Genomic DNA, 20,878 nt, shown 5'->3' on the forward strand with positions numbered 1-20,878 from the left:
TACGTTTTCAATCTAGACGATTTAGCTCCTGTGGCATCCTGTATCACGTATTTAATCTTCTCTACGATTCATCTCGCTGGCGATCTGTACCCATCTCTCGGCGGGTCCGTGGCCCAGGGCATTCACCTCTGCTCGTCCCGAGGAATGCACGGATCCTTCAACGGGAATGTGGAGTTTCCACCGTTGACTCGCCGCTGTAGAGAGGCGACGGGGTGCTGTCTCGAGATAAACAAAAATAAAACTCGGCAAGAGATTCACTTCGCGCGTTTGTTTATTAAAAAGAAAGTTGCGGGGAGCGATGGGGCAAGGGCTGTTGCTTAACAAGCCCACGAGCAGACCCGATGGGGGTGGAGCATGCTGTTCGTCACCCGGCGCACGCTGCGCTGGGGAGGCTCCGTGGATGTCGCGGCCCCAGCACAGCGACCAAGAGAGCGCATCGCCGCACAGTCGCGCCGGCTATGTCCGACTACAAATGACGCCGCGCAGCGTTGACGCCCGGCGGCGCTAGCGGAGTGGCAGGCTGACACACGGCGGGCGACGCGTGTGTGCACGCGGTGGGGAGCGGAAGTGCGCCGGCGAGCGTGCCGCGCTCCAAACCCAGGGAGCCGGGTTCGATTCGCGCTCAAGGTCAGCGCCAGCGACGAATATCTGAACAAGGCCCGGGCCTCCCCCTAGGTCGGCTCAGCCTCAAATGAGAACCTGGTGCGGTGTCAAAAATGGCGGGACGTGATGCGGCCCACCCACCCCCTCGTGTGCCGTGGCGGCCTTCTTAGGTGCTGCTCGCTAACAGCACTTGCCCCAACAGTCTGTTAAGGCGATCTTTGTGTGTGTGTGTGCGTGCACGCGGTCGTGTGTCCTCCGGTAGCACTGCTGTCGGTCGAGACGGGAAAGTCAGTGTCTGGTAAAACCGAGTCCTCAATATGGGCAGAGGGATCGGCGAGTCAACACTGAAGCATCGAAAGCAACCGCAGAATTCGCACCTCTGATTCGCACGGTTGGCTACGTACGGCGCGAAAGAAGTTCCAATATACAACTCGCGTCTTGCGTGCGCCCCACCGCGCCCCCCGCCCACCCCCCGGCGTGCCCCACGCAGCGCCTCCAGGAGCTGGGCGGAGGGCGCCGGCGCTTCGGCCGGGCGAGTTAATCGCGAGCGGCGACGACCTCGCGGTGGCGGCAGCTCCCCTCGCCCTCTGGGGGGCAGTCCACAAAGTCGGCGAGCATGGTCTTCATCGTGTCGTCGTCGTCGCCATCGCGATCGTCGCCGTAGCCGCCGTCGTGCTTCTGCCAAAACGACAGCAAGCGGCGCGGAGGGGGAAGGTCAAAACAGCGCTCTCGGGGTCGTACCGCGCACGTCCTTCAGCAAGACGTCCGACGTTTCAGCTGCACACGCCGGGAGCCACCGCACCCGCATCGTGAACACGCGCCGACGCACGCGGAGCTCACCTCGTCGCTCGCAGCCACAGCCTCGCGTTCGTCCCTCCCCCGTTTGCGCTTGGATCCTCTGCCATCGTTGCCGCCGTCCTCTCGTCCATCCTCCTCCACGTCGTCCACCTCCTCCATCCCTCCACTGGACCGCAGAGAGGAGGCCGCCGCCGCCGCAGCCGCCGCCGCCGCCCTCTCCCGGCGTTCTCCCTTGTCCTCCGCTCCACGCGGCTCCACGGCCGTCGCCCGCAACGGCGCCGCGACGCTGTCCGCGATCGTCGCGGATTCGTCCGGACCTTCGTCCGGACCTTCGGCGCCGCCGTTCGCGCCCGCCGTTTCGCCGGAGTCGCCACCGGAAGAGCCGCGCGGGACGGCCGGCCGGGCCCAATCTCCCGGCGCGTCGTTGCGCGACAGGTCCAGCGGGGAGCGGTCGTCGGGCCGGACGTCGTGCGCCTCGGCCTCGGGGCCCGCCCCGCCCTCGGGGTCTCCTCCGGGCCACGAGAACTCCCGGGCGGCAGCGGGGGCCCCGAGCGGAGGGGCGGCTGCGGGCAAGGGAAGCTGCAGGGAGGGGACCCGCGGGTGGACGATGGCGCTCGCGACGACGAGGGCGTCGGCGCAAAACGCGGACACCTGCGTCGCGACAAACACAACAAGGGCGAATACTATTACTATATATATAGTATATATTACTATATATATAATACTATTACGCAAGTCCCACTGGGCTACGTAGCTCTTTTTCAGAAGTGACCTATCATAAATGATAACTTAACCAAGTGGCTTATCACGTGGGAAATGCATAGCAGCAGCCAAATACTCTAAAAGCACGTCGATTATAAATGTGCAGAGAAAAACCGGGAGGATGCAGAAGAATCCACGAGAACGCGAGGAGAGACGCCGCAACCTCCAAATATACAGCAGCAGGCGTCACAGGGTCGGGATTGAACCCACGACCTCCGGTATACCAGGCGAGGTGGTTAACACCTCGCCACGACGACGATGAAGCGGCGCACGACCCTCACGGCACTGTGGTGCCCAGGCGCGGGTCCAGCCGGCGTGTCGCTATCCGGCTTCACGTGGACGCAATGAACACAACGAGCACGGGGCACCACGGCTCCGTGCAATCGGCAAACTCATTAGTAGACAACAACCCCCCCCTCCCCTCACTCCCACACCATCGCACGCCAACATCCGGAGGTGCGTGGACGCGGTGGCGGCGAACCTGGGCGCTGTCGTCGCGCTGGCCCCGGGCCAGGATGCGCAGCGCCGGCTGCAGCGGCGGAGGCAGCGCCGGCGAGGGCGCCAGCAGCAGGTGCAGCAGCAGGCGGTAGAGCTCCACGCGGCACGCGGGGCACGCGCCGAGGGGGCGCGGCGGGGCGCCGCCCGCCTGCAGCGCCAGCGCCGAGCTCACCGCCAGCTCGTGCAGGCGCTGGGTGGGGGGTGCGCGGGGGGGGGGCGCACGTTAGGGGTGAGTTTCTGCAGTTGCTCTCGATGGTTCAGTGTCGATTCGCATCCTGTCAACTTCTCCTCGCCGACTCCTCTCGGTTCTACCAGACACCAGACCAGTTCATCTCGCCCGGCAGCATCCACCACCATCACACTGCAGGTCTACACACACTCACCCACTTGCCCACTCGCTCACCCACCTACCCACTTAATCATCCACCACACTGTGTTCAAACACCACCACACTGCAGGCCTACACACACTCACCCACTTGCCCACTCGCTCATCCACCACTGTGTTCAAACACCACCACACTGCAGGTCACCCTCACTTCTTTTTCCGCTTCTACCCTCGCACCGCTCCAGTCGTCTCTTCCTCACCCCGCCCCCCCCAGGCTCTTAACAGGCACAATCACCCGACTCGAGAAACACCACCACACTCTCGTCCGTTACAACTTTGATTACGGTGCCCGTCGATTTGATGGCCGCTTGACGCATTGGGCCTTTGCCCTTGCTCTCGGCAGACGTGTTATTATATCGACAACAACAAATCAGAACAGCAAATCAGAACAATCAGAACCCCAACAAATAACAATTCAGAACGTAAAAATCACAATAAAAAATGAGAACAACAACAACACATCAGAACACCAACAAATCAGGACAACAAAGCTGGTTGGGCCCCGCCAGCCACGTCAGCGTGCGGCACTCCCCACCACCACCGCACCTTGTGCACCCTGGCGGGCAGCAAGCTCCCACAGCGCAGCACCACCCGCACCAGCGCTGCAACACACACGCACACAAAGACAAAGGTCACCCGGATAGCCTTGGACGAGCTGTCGCGGTTGGAGACAAGTGCCGTTAGCGAGCGCTTATGGACACGGCACACAAAGGGGGCGGGAGGGGGTGGTCGACACCGCATGCCTAGACCACCTTTGTCTCCCAAGTGCCGATGTTTACACACTGCACCGGGTACTCGTTTAAGGCCGAGTTGACCTAGGGGGAAGGCTCCGGACCGGATCAGATACAGGCGGTGGCTGCGAGCCAGAATCGAACTCGCGTGGACTTGCGGGCCCACAGTGGGTTTACTGCACGGCCCGTAGTTTGGGTTGCAGGGAAACGATCGCACTCTCATGGCTTGTGCCCTTAAATGTTCTGTGCTCGGAGGAGATGTCAGTGCGCATCGTCCCTGGGATGGGAGACGGGTTAGCCCCCTTCTCAAGGCGGCTCTGCCTGTTATGCGTCTTCGTGTCACCCGAAAAACATAAATACAGAGACTCGTCTACTTACGAACATTCGACTTGCGAACGTTCAGAGATACAAACAAACCTGTTCGTGTGTCCAGTTGCCTGTTCAGACCGAGAGTTGTAAATTCAACCGCCACGCAATAGATGGCGGTGGTGGCATCTACATCTGCACAACGTGAAGAACCAGTGGCGTCTACATCTGCAGATTATACGACTTTTAAAAGCCATTCCCCGTGTTAAGTGTACATGCCGTACAACATGTTTGGAATCGACAGGAGTAGTTGGACTCACGAACAAATCGACTTACGAACAGACCTCGGGAACCTAACTCGTTCGTAAGTAGAGGAGTCCCCGTATTCCCGTCATCTGGGTGACACGGACGTGGTTAACTCGAAACCTGACAACTCCAGAATTTTGTTGGCCAGCAGTCAGTGCCGCAAAATCAATTTCTGTACTGTACTCTACTCCTATGCCACCCCCCCGTTCCCCATTGCTCTCACCAAACCCCGCACTGACCAGCCTGCCGAGGTCAAAATAACCATCCGCGGCCAGGGCGGCGTGCGTGCGGAGGCCCTCATCCAGCAGCGGATTGAACGAAAGAGGCGTACGTGCGTGACGTCGACGTGTCTGTGCACGCCGCGAACTTCGTGCCCACTCCGTGGCCGTGCCACTCCAGGCCGACCGTTGCGATACGAACCAGCAGGTGGCAACGTCAGTCACGTTTCAGGCTCTGTTCGGCAACTCGTCTCCATCGCAGCTAATCTAAACTATTTTTTATTTTACCAAGGAAGGCCCACTGAGCTATGTAGCTCTTTTTCAGAAGCAACCTGGCCACAAATGATAGCCCAAAGAAGTGGGTTATCACGTGGAAATCTATGGCAGCCAAATACTATCAACGTTTCTAAATGGGGAGGGAAAAACCGGAGGACCCGGAGAAAAATCCACGTGACCACGAGGAGAGAGACCCGAACTCCAAATAAACAGCAGGCGTCAGGGTCCGGATCGAACCCACGACCTCCTGTGTACCTTGCGAGATAGTTAACATCTCCTAGCCACCGTGATTGTGTGTAACCAGTAACCAGGCGGCCATGTACGTAAGGGTGATGTGAATGACGCGGTCGCACGCGTTGCCTCCCCCCCCCCCACCACCCCCCCACACGATACAGAGCTGTCCGACACGAGGCAGCTTGCTGCTCCTTACAGACGCCCGCGGTCCGAAACGCGGCGGGGGAGGGGGGGGGGCGTGGCGCCCCCCCAATTAACACTGCGAGCGCATCGACCGCCAAAGCGCTACGCTGCGCAGAGGGCGTCACTGGATCCGTGACGTCCTTCGAGGGATAGTCAGACCCCGCCGCCGCTGCTGTGCGTCGGCGTCCTGCTCCCAAAACTTTCATGCAGTCGGGCTCGCCAAACGGCCCTCGAGACGGCGCTCAAATGGACCGCGCGACGCTCGCTCACCGTGCAGCGCCGCCAGGCACACGTCGGCCCCCGCCTGCGCGTCGCTCTTCCTGGGCCCGGCCGTGCCGGTGGCGCCGGTGCCGAGCGCGCCGCCCTTGTGCCGCTTGCCGGCGCGACTCCCCACCTGGAGATCACCACGCGGCCGCCCCACCTGGAGCTGCGGGCGGTGGGGAAACACGAGGGAGCGGCGTCGAGCGTTCTCCCCTCGCACGCGCAGTGGCCGTTCTCCGGCTGCTGGGGTTTTTACACCGCCGCGTGTGTGTGTGTGTACGTGTTGAGCTTCTTTTGCACCGTACGTGGCCAACCGTGCTAATCGGATGTGCGAGGGAAGAACAAATGAAACACAAAAAGCAGTTCTAAAGAAATTAGTTTTCAAATCAGATAATTAAAAATGCATAGATCCGGTGGCTTTCTAATATTGTAAGCAGGAGCGTTCCAGACGGCCGCAGAAGCGCATCTGAAAGCGCACGATGCGGTGACCGTCTTTGTTCGATGACCAGCAAAAAGCCGCAACAAAGATGACCGGAGTTCGTGTGATGGTTCATGCTTCTTGACATGGCGAATACTGACCCAACAAAGCTCACCACATATCCAAGCGAGACTCGGTGAGGAATGGGGTGGGAGGGGGGGTGTAGTGGTGGTGAATGAAGACGAAGATTGTCAATTGGCGGTGCTGGCAATGATGAACTGGAGAGGGATGTGTCAGCTGATGCTAAGCCCAACCTCCCTTCAGCAACATTCCAATCTAGGACCACAGAGCTCGGGAAATTGTTGGGAGCGCCGATTCTAGCCACCGATCTTCCCTCCCACTGGTCCGTCCGCGATTCCCCCGTTGTCGTCATCGTCGTCATCGCCGTCACAACCGGACAACAGGACGTGGCCGATTCAGCGGGCGGCAGAGGCCTCACCCGGATGAGGTCGCTGGCGGGGGAGGCGTCCCGGACGAGGTGGCGGAGGAGGTCGTGCGCGTGCTGCAGCTCGTCCTGCAGCACGCGGCACGTGGCGCCGCACACGTCCACCCACGCGGCCAGCGCGCCGTACGCACGCACTCGCACCTCGCTGGTGGGGGGGGGGGGTTGACGGCACAGCTCGAGATCCAGAGACGCGGAGGAGCACGGCGGGTGCCGCAGGGTCGCGCGGAATGCCCGGCTTCAACAAACATCACAACAATGCCATTTTCAAGTGGCTATCAACTTCACAAAACATTTAATTCTCATCAGGCCCCAAGGTACCAAGTGTAGTCGTATCCAAACCCTTATTTGCTATAAACTATTTGTACTATTTTTTTTCTTTTTTCAGAAGTGAACTGGCCACAAATGACAGCTCAACGAAGTGGCTTAGCGTGAGAAAATTCATAGCAGCCAAAAACTTTAAAATGCAGGGGAAAACGGGAGGACCCGGAGAAAAATCCACGTGACCACGTGAAGAGAGACACGCAGACTCCAAATATACAGCACCTCCTCTATACCAGGCGAAGTATTGAACATCTGGCCTATCTTAGTGTGTGCTATGAAGAATAGCCATTGGCAGAAACGTCCCCTATTATTTATTTATTTCCCCCCTTCAAGGCCACGGTATTGTTGGCGAATGTGTCGAGCTGCATCGTCTCCGCGAGAGTTATCGTGACCGCGTGTTCACGGGCGGACGGCACTGGAGCTCGCGCGTTCACACTCCGAACCCTCTGCTGGGAAAAGCGTAAAACAATTACCACGGCAGAGATCGTCACCGTGCAGAGCGCCGGGCGGCTGCCACACGGCAGAGCTCGTCTCCCGGAGCGCCAATTACCGGCGTCGTCCGTCGCCAACAAAACGATCGGCACTGCCGTGCCGCTAATTAGCGGGCGGGTAAAGCGACAGGTGCGCGTGGCTCTCCCAGCTGTAGGGGCTGTCCCACCTGTAGGGGCTCTCCCGCCCGGGGTCACCCCCCGTCTCCGCCGGCGGGCTCCACGTGCCGAGCACCTGCGGGAAGGCCCGGTTGATGACGTCGCCGAACCGCAGCAGCCGCTTGCCGCACCTGGCCGCGCGCACGCACAAAGACAAAGACCCCCGTGTAGCCTAAACAGATTGCTGGGGGAAGTGCTGTTAGTGAGCACCTATGAAGGCCGGCATGGCACACTATGTGGTGTGTGGCCAGCACCACGCCCCGACTGCCTTTGTCTCCCCAGTAGTGATCTTCACACACCGCACCAGGTACTGATTTGAGGCCACCTAGGTGAGGCCCAGTTCACGCGTGCGTTACACTGCACGGTCGTCAATGGCCAAGCTCTCACGCTGCCGCCAATCAGGTCGTTTGTTCAACGTTCACGATGGCAGCGCACAAAGCAAAGGCGCGGCAAACAGAAATAAATTAATATTTGTTCATCTCTAATTGCATTTCCCGATCCCACGGAGAGAGCAACTCGCAGAAATTTCAGGCGTCCTGGGAAATCAAAGTCAGCACGGTCGGCAAGGCCCCACCGGCTCCCTCCCCCCATCCCACCAGGGTCCCCCCACGGTAAACAAGCACGTGGCAGCCTCAGCGTAATCCTCCTCGCGCCTCGCCGCGCCGGGTCCATCGAGACCCCACGCAACCGCTCCCTCCCTCTCTCCCTCCCAGCAGCGAGCCCTGCCAGCCGGGCCCCGACTCCAACGCAACCCCCGCCCCGCGCAGCGAGCCCACAGTGCCGCTCGGCCCACAAGTCCGCAGGGAGGCCGCTCGTTTGCTCACTCGGCGCGCACGGACGGGCCACTTGTGCGCGCGCGTACGGCACGCCGGTTAGCACGGTCGGCTACGTACGGCGCAGAAGAAGTTCAACATACACACGTACACAACCCTGTCTCGATTATACGGGACGATGCATTTACACCGCGTCGGTCGCATCCCGACCGACACGGCTCCTGCACTCCCTCCCCTCCTGACCGGTGGCTCGAGACGTCTCGCGACCGAGTTCAACACCAACGCGCGGACGACGTTCCGCTCGGCGTGCCCCGAGCTTTAAGCGGCGGGCGCTGTGAGGCGCGCGTTGAGCGTTTGCGATCCGGGTGTTATTCTCACGTGCGAATGAGGGCTTCGAGCAGCGAGAGGGCATCCGTGTGGACCGAGGGCAGCACCAGCAGCTGCATAGTGGCTTCCCCCACCGCGGCCTGAAAAAAAGACAAAGGCAGAAAACCACCGTATAGACATCACAAACTGCTGGGGCAAGTGCTGTTAGCAAGAAGGCCTTGCGATAGGCCGGCACGGCGCACGAGGAGGGGCGGGTGGCCAGCACCACTGCGCATGTTTACTTCACACCGCACCAGGTACTCATTTGAGGCTGAGTCGACCTGTGGGAGGCCCGGGACCGGTTCAGATAATCGTCACTGGTGTTGGCCGTGAGCGGGAATCGAACCCGTGTCGCCGGGTTCATAGCGCAGCGCGCTAACCGCTATACTACCGCTCCCCACACACACACGCGGCACACACACACACGCGGCAAGTACACAAGCGGCACACACACGCGGCACACACACATATATTGTAAGTCGCCCTTGGGATTCGGCCGTACTGCTCATAACGGCATCCCTCGGGAGTCGGCGTCCGACCGTGACCCCTATTCCACCACGCACTTCGTCCCCCTCGCGGTACGAATCGTTTAACACCGCACGCCGTTCGGCAGCGTACCAGGCGCTTGGGCGAGATGGCCAGCGCTCGGCAAACGAGGGCGAGGATCGACTCCGCTGGCACCTTCACCGGCGCCGTAAACTCTTCCCTGCGAAACGGAGAGCGGATGTGGTGAGGGTGCAGTGGACCGGGTGAGGGTGCAGTGGATGTGGTGAGGGTGCAGTGGATGTGGTGAGGGTTCAGTGGATGTGGTGAGGGTGCAGTGGATGTGGTGAGGGTGCAGTGGATGTGGTGAGGGTGCAGTGGATGTGGTGAGGGTGCAGTGGATGTGGTGAGGGTGCAGTGGATGTGGTGAGGGTTCAGTGGACCGGGTGAGGGTGCAGTGGATGTGGTGAGGGTGCAGTGGATGTGGTGAGGGTGCAGTGGATGTGGTGAGGGTTCAGTGGACCGGGTGAGGGTGCAGCAGTGGCAGCAGAAATTGTTTACAAAGACAAAGATCTCCGGTATAGCCTTGGGGCAAGGTGCTGTTCAGCGAGCACCTATGAAGGCCGGCACGGCACACAGGGGGGTGGGTGGCCAGCACCACTCCCGGCCGCCTTTGTTTCCCTAGTGGCGATGTTTACACACCGCACCAGGTACTCATTCATGGCTGAGGATATCTTGGGGAGGCCCACAACCGGTTCAGATACAGGCGATCCTCGGTATACGCACATTTGCGGTACGCCATTTTGGAATAACGCACGCTTTTTTTATCGACACACGCGAGGCCATTTTCGGAATAACGTCGTCTGCAACGCGACGTGCACCACCCTAGCCTGGCACCTTGACCCAATGGCTTTGCCAGCAGCCAGTGCGGCAAGATGACGGGCGTGTTACGCCATACAGCATCTCGCCGCGTACGACGAACTTATTTTGCACCGTATGTAGCCAATCGTGCTAATCGGAGGTGCGGGTTGACCGACTGAGATGACCGTCAGATTTAACAACCGTGCTCCCTATTCTTAACACATACGTGCGCGCACACAGACACACGCACGCTGGACACGTGAACGTAGCACGCACGAATCACACGCAGAGCGAGGCACGCGTACCGCAACATGACGACCAGGGCCCGGGCAAGGCAGGAGAACTCCTGCTTCACCTGCAGCAGGTACACGGGGCTGTCCGCCTGTTGCTCCGGGAGTGCCAGTTGGACCCCAGGACCCCAGTCCTGCGCCTCGTCCGCTCCTGCAGCAGCAGAGACATCGTCCTCCGGGACCCGGGCACGTGCGACGCCCGCCACGCTTTGCCGACGCCCACTACGCTTTTCCGGCGGTGGGCCGTAGTTGCCGGGGCAGTCTCCTGCCCAGGGAACGTACCGGGCTCACAACTCTCTTGGGCTGCGGAGGTGACGGCGAGGTGACGGCGAGGTGACGGCGAGGTCACGGCGAGGTCAAAGCGAGGTCAAAGCGAGGTCAAAGCGAGGTAACGGCGAGGTCAAGGCGAGGTGATGGCAAGGTCAAGGCGAGGTCAAGTCGAGGTCAAGGCGAGGTCAAGGCGAGGTCAAGGCGAGGTCAAGGCGAGGTCAAGGCGAGGTCGGCAGGGGCCGTTTGGATTCTCAACACGCCGATGACACCGCGAGACAGAAGTTGGGGGGGTGGTGGTGGTGGTGGAGTGGAGGCGGGGAAAGCGGAGTAGAGGATGGCGATGGTGTTGAGAAGGAGGGGGGTGGGGGTGGTACCGGAGTCGTAGAGGCGTGCGAGCGCCGCGTGCAGCGAGCGCAGCACGTCGTGCAGCTGCTGCGTCCACGCCTCCGCGTGCTTCTGCCCCCCCGTGGGGCCCCCTCCCCCCAGCGACGGCAGCAGCACGAAGCCGCCCAGCGCCAGCTGTGCACACGCATGGGGGGGGGGATATTAATTATCGACCGATGCCCGATGTTGTGAAGGAATCTATTTTGAAACTAATTATTTTGCCACCGTGTTTATCGGAGCAGTGCGCCCCGTCGTGTTGGAGGGGGACCCGGCAGCGCCTCCCTCCGCTCCCTCCGTCGTCCCCGCCCGCTCCGCCCGCTGGCACGCAACAGCGGCCACTTCACACAGCGAGTGACATCTCCTCCGCCTCTCATTGGCCCCGCCCACTGCCCGGGTGGCCCCGCCCACTGCCCGGGTGGCCCCGCCCACTGTCCAGGTAAGGCCCACTGAGCGACACAGCTGTTTTTCAGAAGCGACCTGGCTATCACAAATGATAGCTCAACGAAGTGGCTTATCATCACGTGGAAATTTTTAGCAGCCAAATACTCCAAACGCGTGACGTTGATTCGAAATGTGGAGAGAAAAACCCACGCGACCAAGCGGAGAGATAGGCATGGGTCAGGATTGAGCCCACGACCTCCTGCATACCAGGCGGGAAGTCAACATCTCCTAGCCACCGTGGTGCAACCGTGAATGGGGCAGTGGGAAACGCTCACCTCTCTCACGGTCGGCCTCGTCGCCGTCAGTCTGGAAACGAACAGCAGCTCCAGCTTCACCTGGCGACGGCAACGGACAGACGGTTTGTACAACGCAATGGCCATTAGCACGTATGGCTACGTACGGTGCGACAGAAGTTCGATATACATGCGTACATACGTACAGCCGAGGGTCTATTTTGGCGGTGGCGGACAAGCACGAATAATAGAATGAAAAGTTGGAAAATTCTTCGTTGATATAGCCGAATAACCAAATGCGTATAAGGGTGACATTTTGGGCAAAGTCCCTACTTTAGACAAGAGTGAAGCGTATTTCAAGATTGCGTTGTACACTGTGGGGCGCTGCCCTACAAACACGTCGACAACGTTCACGGCTAACGCGGCGAGCGTTTGGGACCCGCGGTTTATTATCCAGCCACTGTGGCGAGACTGCAAGGGCACTCCAATGCCGTGGACGCACACCGGGAAGCGGCTGGGTGCCACCTCACCTTGGTAGTGCCACCTCACCTTGGTAGTGCCACCTCACCTTGGTAGTTCCACTTGTCTTCGGGTAGAATCTCATGCAGGCCAGCAGCCCCTCCATCGCCATGCACTCCCGCTAAGACACGAGACAAAAAAATTAGCTCGCGCTCCTAACCTTTGCAGAGCGTCCAGGTAAGGCGCGGCCGGTGGGCCGTGAAGCGCGCCCCCCCCCTCCCGCGTATAGCCTTTAGCTGACCGTTGGGGCAAAGTGCTGTTAGCGAGCACCTTTAAAGGGCGGCACGGCACGCGAGCGGGGTCGGTGGGCAGTGCCACGCCCGGCCGCCTTTGTTTTGACACACCGCACCAGCTAGTAATTTTATGCTGAGTGGACCTACAGTGTACACCCCCCCCCACCTCGCCCGTCTCACCTGGTCCCGCAGCGCCAGCAGTGCCGACATGAGCGCCGGCAGGTGAGACTGCGACACCTCCCGCGCCAGCTCGGGGAGTTGCGCGGAGAATCGCAGAAGGTCGGCGAGGACTCTGACGGCCAGCGCCAATCCGCCCTCCGGCTCATAGGGCTGGCAGCACAACAGGCGGAACAAGCGAAGACAAAGCACGCACGCGCACAGTGGCTTACTCAATGCGCTCCGACGTAGCGAATTAGCGGCACGGAAGCTACGGCTTGGTTGGCCGTGGGAGCAGAATGCATGTTGCAATTGTTATTCATCTCTCCAAACTTAGGTGAAAGCCCTGAATCAATTTGGCTGGTCTGCAATCGGGTAAGACTGATAGTGATGCAACTTTAGTGTAGTTTCACTCGTATTGGATCATCTTCACGAGTATTTCACGCCCCGGCACGGATGGACGGACAGACCTGATGCATAAACGCTTTTAACCTGCGTTGAAAAGTATTAATAAGTATAACCCGTAAAAACAAAGTTTTTCACTATAAATCCTTTATATGCGTGGCAGCGAACTTAATATAAAGGATTTAAAAATATATTCGCCTGTGGAGGACGCGGGGATCGATCCCGCGACCTTTGGCATGGGAAGCGAGGGCGCTACCAACTGCGCTACTCCGCCACGGCCTGTGGAGGGGTTACGCTCTGGGCTCTTACACTGTGCGTTCTATTTGAATATATGTAAAATATTTTTTTTTTGCCTAAAAAGTGTCAAATGTTGGGAATTTTTTTTCACGAACATTAATTGTCTCGCACAACGAGTCTGTGTGGAAAATGTCAGCTCGATTGGATCACGGGAAGTGGGTTAAAAAACGACCGAAAGATTTGCACGGTCGTAAGCAAGCAAGCACGCAAGCAAGCACGCAAGCAAGCAAGCGAACTTAATATAAAGGATTTAAAAAGCCTCCCTTGTAGACATTGCGTATATGTTTTAAGACTTGAACATACCACAGCAGAGACTCATTTCATGGAGATTTGGCCTAAAGAGAAGCCCCATGCTCGCACAAACGCCCACAAGAGAAGGCAGTGCGTTCGGCACTCCGTCCGCCAGGCACCAACGCACTGGTGAATCTCAAAACACAGTGAAACTAAGAACTTTTTTTTTACTAAACACTATTTTTTATTTGACCAGGTAAAGCTCACTGAGCCATGTAGCTTTTTTTTCAGAAGCGACCTGGCCACAAATGATAGCTTAATGAAGTGGCTTATCAAGTGGAAATTTATAGCAGCTAAATACTCTAAAGGCACGTTAATTCTAAATGTGGAGGGAAAAACCGGAAGACCTGGAAAAAATTCCATGCGACCATGGGGAAAGGGACACACAAACTCCAAATATGCAGCAGGCATCGTCAGGGTCGGGATCGAACCCACGACTTCCTGTACACCAGGCGAGGTAGTTAACATCTACCAGCCACACAAAATTATACAGCAGCAGACATTGTCAGGGTCAGGATCGAATCCACGACCTCCTGTACAGCAGGCGAGGTAGTTAACATCTACTAGCCACACACAAATATACAGCAGCAGGCATCGTCAGGGTCGGGATCAAACCCACGACCTCCTGTACACCAGGCGAGGTAGTTAACATCTACCAGCCAAATAAAATTATACAGCAGCAGACTGTCAGGGTCAGGATCGAACCCACGACCTCCTGTACACCAGGCGAGGTAGTTAACATCTACTAGCCACACACAAATATACAGCAGCAGGCATCGTCAGGGTCAGGATCGAACCGACGACCTCCTGTACACCAGGCAAGGTAGCTAACATCTACCAGCCACACAAACATAAACAGCAGCAGGCATTGTCAGGGTTGGGATCGAACCCACGACCTCCTGTACACCAGGTGAGGTAGTTAACATCTACTAGCCACACACAAATATACAGCAGCAGGCATCGTCAGGGTCGGGATCGAACCCACGACCTCCTGTACACCGGGCGAGGTAGTTAACATCTCAACATCTCAACCCACGTGGCGAGGGACATCGGTACCTGCAGCAGCTGTGTGACGGCGCGGAGCCAGGCGCAGCAGTGCTGCACGAACACCTGCGTGGAGCAGTCATGCACCAGCGCAGCCAGCAGGGAGAGGCCATCCCACCTGCAACCGCCCCCATTATTACGGTGACTTTGAGAGACATCACGTCCTCAAAAAAACACACAAGACGACATCCCCATGTCCCGCGCATACCGGGATATTTTTTATGATGCCTAAAAATGGTGGATTTTTTTTTTATCGCACTGAAGTGCAAACGTGAAAAGGCAATACTGACTCGTTGTTAGCTACGCAGATATGTCACGAGCCGCGCAGTCGATGGCTTAGTTCTCTCCCGGTTGGGATAAGACCGAAGCAGGAGGGGAATTTATCCCCGACTCTGGCTGTCGCCTAACGGTGTGCTGTCCTCGTAAAGAATTGGCGCGTTTTGTTTACGTGACACAACATTACTAATTGGCTGTGTCGGGTGGTGGCGGGATTAACGACACATTTATATTTACTCGATCTAACCCAAAAACGTCTACTGTGGATTATATTGGTCGCGAAAGCCTCCTACCGCTACGTGTTAAACTGCTAGGGGTGTGTTACGCGGCACGGCAATGTAGCAGCTCTACAGTCGGGCACCAATCGAACTTCAACTGCGTTAATTGCAAGGTCACGGCCTCCTGGTTTTATTAATGCGCCTGTTAAACTGAAGCACTGCGAGTTTATAGACGATCCATCGATAGTTACTGGGTGCTCGCCCGAGTTAATAAATGCACTGCAGTCAATACACACAGAGCCATAGTGGAGGAATAGACGCAGAGTAGAAGAATACGGGACCCTAAGCAGCCTGTAAATGTTATCAGCTGTTGAATTTTACACCAAAAGTAATTAGAGTAGACTCTAATGCGGTTTATCCGATTTGTGGATTAACCACGCACCTGAGATTTTTACGTAAATTAATAACTAGTGGATTTTCTCTGAAGCCCAAATTAATAATCTAAAAACAGTTATACATTGTTATTCTTGGAAATATGTATTACAAGTCACGTGCTTAAACCGAAGAAATATGTTGCTCCGGTCAATCCGAAATCCACATGATCACCTCTACAGTACAGTAGTTGCATATCTTTACAACAGTGTGTGGAGTGTGGTTGATGTTGATTGGTGTGGCTTTGCTGTCCACTTATAGTGGGCCGAGTTTGCTGTGCAGGAGCAGGAAAGTGTTATCACTGAGCACGCGCATCGATCGGTCGATCGTTAGTATTCGTTCTCAATGTTAAACATAATTTATATCTATTTTAGTGATTTTTGGCACAGAGATCCGTGGAAAATGGTTATATTTTTGAATTATCCAAGATTTTGAATCATCCACGGCCGTCCTCCCCGTCATTAGTACGAATAATCGAGTCTGCTGTACGTATGTTAAACTTATTTCGCACCGGACGTAGCCAACCATGCGAATTAAACTGAGAGGAGGGTGAGATCCCAGAAAACTGTAACATACGGACATTGAGTGGCACCCTTACTAATACACAGCCAATACAACCGTTCCCATAGCGTGCAACCTTTCAACTCACTAATTGCACGGCATTGTGAAAATGAACTGAACACCAATTGACCAAATGCAGCTATATCAATAAAACTGAGGTTTAAATTATTTTTACTGAACAAACATTCCGTATTTTTTTGTTCACGCAAGCTGTTAGCGGCAGCATCGTAACTTGTCTTAATATCATAACCGTTAACAGTGTGGGGACTTCTACGGCACCTCTCATTTAACCCACTTCTGGATGGACTCCCCATGCCGTGTCGGTCACAGGGTTATTAAACCATACTTCACCCCTTCGTCACACGGCGTCACAAAAAGTCAGACGCTCAAATATGACGTCATAAAGCTCTGCCCCCCCCAAAAAAAAAACATGCTTCAAATCGCTTTAAACTATTGTCATTGTAGTGCGTATTTAATGATTAAAAAGTATATTTAATTAAGTAGAACGTGTTGTCTATATTTATTTAAAGTTGCGCATTTTGATGTGACGTCACATTTCTCAACCCCCCCCCTCGTCACACATCGTCACAAATGTCTGACCCCCCCCCCCTGGTGCGTGACGTCATTTATGGACTGCCCCTAAGTGCGGGTTCGGTGAAGGGGATGAGTGCCCAGAATTAGTTCAGATTCAACTCGCCACCGATGTTCGCTGTGGCCAGGAATCAAAACGGAGATGACCGGGAGTGGGGGGGGCTCACAGTGTAGTGCGCTAACCACAATGCTCCACACCCCGGTGTACATGGCCATCGCGTTTGATGCAAAGTTTCACGTGACAGCACGCGCCCTCACCTCGTCTTCACAGAGTTCAAATACAGGTTGCAGTGGCTGATGCAGCGGTTCACAGATGCGTCGCCCTGTATGGCGACACAGAGCAAATATGGCAACTCATCGACAGCACACGTACACGCATTCGTTACACGCAGATCACATCAATTGTTTAAAGAGAATCCTACCAGAGAAAGAATTACAGGTAGCTGCATATCATACCTGTCAACCCCTTATCAGTGCCTACCTTATTACTCACGTATTCAGACCTTATTGGTCACCCCATGCCCTTATAAATCTCAACATTCACCCTAAAAAGGTCCCATCACAACGAAGAAACACAAACAAATTGACAATTGTTGGGCCCATATTGAAACGGCTGTACGCTGTATGGACCTGAAAACTTAATTTCCCTGTACAAGAATACGGGTAACCCGTGTGGGTTGACAGGTTTGCCATATGGGCTGTTCCAAAACGTTGTATTACTGCTTAGATTCTCGCCGTTGTTCAAGGTTGCACACCCGTGTTGTTTGGCACGATATCCGACGTTTCGCTCCACATACCGGGAGCTCCTTCACAAACTGAATCTAGCTCGACACGATGCCGGGACACAACACGCGGTACGGCCCAAAAAAAACAGCAGAGAAATTAAAAAGTGCGATGCGAGGTCTCACGCAGCGTCGGGCGAGAGAAGAAAATTTGCTCGGAAATTGCTTCGATCGGCGAAGCATGGAAGCATGCCGCTCTGCTTAATAATAATAATAGTTCAATTTATAACGCGCGCAAATTTGCAGACGTAGTGGCCGCAACTCAGAGGCGCGGAGCGAAGCTCAGAGTCGCTCCAAAGCATGATTGTAGAGGTGAGTTTTTAAGTCTCTCTTGAAGGAGGCGATTGAGGTGATGCTGCGAATGTGCAGAGGGATATCGTCTCAGACTGTTGGGGCTGCCACTGAGAAGCGGCGCATAAACATGACATCCCCAGAGCGAGGGGGCGGGCGAGCAGTGGAAATGCAGTGACGGTTCAGGGTAAAATAAACACTGAGACGAGGCAGGCAAACTACAAAAAGGTGGATTTCCACGTATAGCCCACACGCCCCCCCCCCGCAACCCACTGCTGGATGAGGGCCTACCACGCACGCGGCCTGAGCAGGTCGTGATGACTCTTGACCATCCGGCAACTTGGAGGGTGTGGAAAGGTTGGGGAATTCGTAGTCGCTGCAAACCTTTAAGTCCCGGTTGAAGACCACGGCAACGTGTTTAAATAGGCCTCCGTCTCTCTCTCGCTCTCTCTTTCGGCCTCTTTAATATTTCTCTCCTCGCTTGCTTCTCACTTTAACACTTTCGACCTTTACATGCACGGTGCTCTCTCCAAGATCCGTTGTCTAAGGACGCCTTAAACCTCTAATTTATTACGATGTCACCACACTGGGACACGCGCCACGTGGATCTGGGAACAACACACGGATCTGCATCATCAAACACATCTCCTCCTCTCTCCGTCCCTCACATCCTTCCTTGAAGCACACGGTCGCAGGCACCGGAGCGGCGAGACGGACTGGTCCCAGTCGCTCGCCCTCATTCCTAGCCCGGCCGCTCGGTCTATCGGTGTCTTGGGCCTGGGTCTCCCCCCCCCACCGCGTACCTCCGCGCTGGAGAAGAGGCCGTGGTCTCTGGCGAGCGCCAACGCCTCTGGCAGCAGCCACTTGGCCTCGCGACCTCCCGGAGCGGCGCCAGCGGAGAAGGCGAAAGCGCCCAGGACGCTTTCCGTTAGCGCCGAAGCGCACGTGGACCCCACGGGCGCAGCCATGACACGCGGAATAGCAGTCCGGGGGGAGGAGGGGGGTACGGCGGCTCAGAGGCGCCGACGCGAAACGCGATTTTTTTCTCCCCCTCCCTGGGAAATTGAGCCAGGCGGTAACGACGCAGGCTGCGGCATGGATACCGTGCAGGAGAAATGAGGGTCTGGATTGGAGGAGGGGGGTGGGAGAGGGGGGGGTATGGTGGCGCCATGCCAAAACAAGACGCTTGAGATAGCTCTGGTTTGAACGAAGTTTACATTTAAATGCAATTCAAATAAATAATGAGGCCGTGCAAGAAGGTGAATCCCTCCACCTCCCCAGATGTGTGCATTATTTATCTTTCCCTTCCAGCGCGCATCGTTGAATTTCAATGAGCTCTCACGGGATTGCCAATCAAATGTCTGCATGGAAAACCTCTGATGTGGAACAGGTCACCGGACGACTTTGTGCTCCTTATCGAAAGTCGGCTCGGGCAATTTACATTACGACAACAAACTAAAAATACCCCGAGTATAACACAGAGGACAGAACCTGGGGACTTCTCGTCTCCAAGCAGGGACGGAGGCACACTCGTGCCTTCTTCGCTGGTTTCCATCGCTCGAGACGCACGCGTCGTTAATGTGGAAAATCATCGACGCACTGACCGAGTGTCTGGGTTTGAATTCGGGTACCGTCCGCCACCTGTGATTTTAAACCAGGGTCAAGCGTGTGCGAGATGTTGGTCTCGTCCCATTCACCAATGACTCCACACACACAAACACATCGTAAAATTTGCCGTATCAACTTCCTGACGACATATCCGAGATTAATAAAGGTGTATGTAAAATTGTATTTATTCTCGATGAACTCTTCGATTTGTAGGGCACGTAAACGGTGCAGTCCTCGCGCGGACGAAGAGGCCGATAAAGACGGAGGACGCATCCAAGAATGCGACCACCACGGAGATGGAGCAATGAGATGGATCATTGAAATGGAGCAATGAGATGGAGCAATGAGATGGAGCAATGAGATGGAGCAATGAGATGGAGCATTAAGTTGCGTTCATCTTAATGGAGGAGCATTAAGATGCGTGCAGGAGCGAGATTGGTGAGAGCAGCGACCGGGGTGCCGCGGTGGCAAGATGTTAACTCCACGCTTGGTATGCAGGACGTCGTGGGTTCCATCTCGACCCTGGCGCCTGCTGGATATGTGAATTTTGCGGTGTCTCTCTCCCCGTGGTGGCATGGATTTTTCTCCGGGTCCTCCGGTTTTTCCCTCCACATCTAAAATCAACATCACGGCATTTAGACAATTTGGCTGCTGTACATTTCCATGTGATGATAAGCCACTTCGTTGAGCTATCATTTGCGATAGCCAGGTCGTGGGCTTTACCTGGTAAAATAAAAATAGATTGTGAGCAGTGGCAGATCCAGTGGGGGGAGGTAATTGGGGAGATCACTCCCCCACCCCCACCTCCTTTACACCCCAAACATGGGTGTTTTATTGATAGTCATACTCCGGTTTACGTCAGGGTTGCGTTCCCGAAAGGTGGGACGACGAATATCAAAACTATGTAAATCGAAGCGGTTTACAGGGTAGCGGTGGGTGGTGGTGGTGGTGGAGGAGGCCGAGAGGCGATGGATAACGAGAGAGGACGTAAGCGTGGTGTTGAGGTCCACGCAAATCGGGTAGTGGTCATTAGTCAAGTGACGACGTGTTAGCGAAACGACGTCAAAGGGGGAGACATAAATCGGGGGGATTATTATATTGACCATATACATACATTGAGTTTTTTTTTTATTAATGTACAGCCCTACTGAATTGCCATTTTTGGACGGCCACCCCTTGGGGGAAGTTCCCGATCCACCTCTGACTGTGAGTGGTGGCGACGGCGTGGGGAGGCCTTCATCCAGCAGCGGATAGACAATGGCCAATGATGATGACGATGATTGAAGGCACTTCAAAAGTAGCCCGGTGATGTCATCTGCCGGGCCTGCTCTCGCACACACAAGGTGATGCACTCCTCCCTACCGCGTTAACCAATGGGAAATGTACGCATCTCCTCACATGACTCGGATCACACAATTAGAGAAACAAAAGCACGCTTTATTTGTTTTACATAAATATGCAGCGAGCATTCGCATTAGTTTATAATCACGCGTGACGATCGCAGTTTAATATCAGACGGCGGTGACTGTCTGCATGATATGTTGTTAAGACGAAGCGCAGTAGGTGTAGAGAGGTTATTTACACAGCTGTGGTTCGGTACCACACAGCACATGTTCTAT

At 55.8% G+C, this 20,878-nt stretch overlaps 1 protein-coding gene across 1 annotated transcript; it reads right to left on the reverse strand.

Annotated features, from left to right (window-relative positions):
* Positions 1-253: 253 nt before the first annotated feature.
* On the reverse strand, positions 254-18,625 carry LOC144948857 (proline-, glutamic acid- and leucine-rich protein 1-like). The gene is made up of 17 exons (XM_078878521.1): positions 18,455-18,625; positions 16,837-16,901; positions 14,513-14,618; positions 12,488-12,637; positions 12,124-12,195; positions 11,598-11,657; positions 10,872-11,016; positions 10,243-10,378; positions 9,212-9,299; positions 8,606-8,694; positions 7,466-7,585; positions 6,481-6,631; positions 5,573-5,729; positions 3,595-3,650; positions 2,645-2,851; positions 1,444-2,052; positions 254-1,281 (listed from the first exon to the last, which is right to left on the reverse strand). The coding sequence occupies exons 1-17, from the start codon at positions 18,617-18,619 to the stop codon at positions 1,141-1,143; spliced, it is 2,517 nt and encodes an 838-aa protein (XP_078734647.1). The 5' UTR covers positions 18,620-18,625; the 3' UTR covers positions 254-1,140.
* Positions 18,626-20,878: the final 2,253 nt, after the last annotated feature.

Source organism: Lampetra fluviatilis, chromosome 51, assembly GCF_964198595.1.
Source record: "Lampetra fluviatilis chromosome 51, kcLamFluv1.1, whole genome shotgun sequence".
Classification (NCBI taxonomy): domain Eukaryota; kingdom Metazoa; phylum Chordata; class Hyperoartia; order Petromyzontiformes; family Petromyzontidae; genus Lampetra; species Lampetra fluviatilis.

Excerpts from the sequence above, each read along its gene's own strand:
- LOC144948857 (XM_078878521.1), bottom strand. The coding sequence starts at position 18,619 with ATGGCTGCGCCCGTGGGGTCCACGTGCGCTTCGGCGCTAACGGAAAGC. Across the intron at positions 11,017-11,597 it reads CGAGGCCGACCGTGAGAGAG|CTGGCGCTGGGCGGCTTCGT; the intron begins GTGAGCGTTTCC and ends GCGTGTGCACAG. Across the intron at positions 9,300-10,242 it reads GCCCTGGTCGTCATGTTGCG|GGAAGAGTTTACGGCGCCGG; the intron begins GTACGCGTGCCT and ends TCCGTTTCGCAG.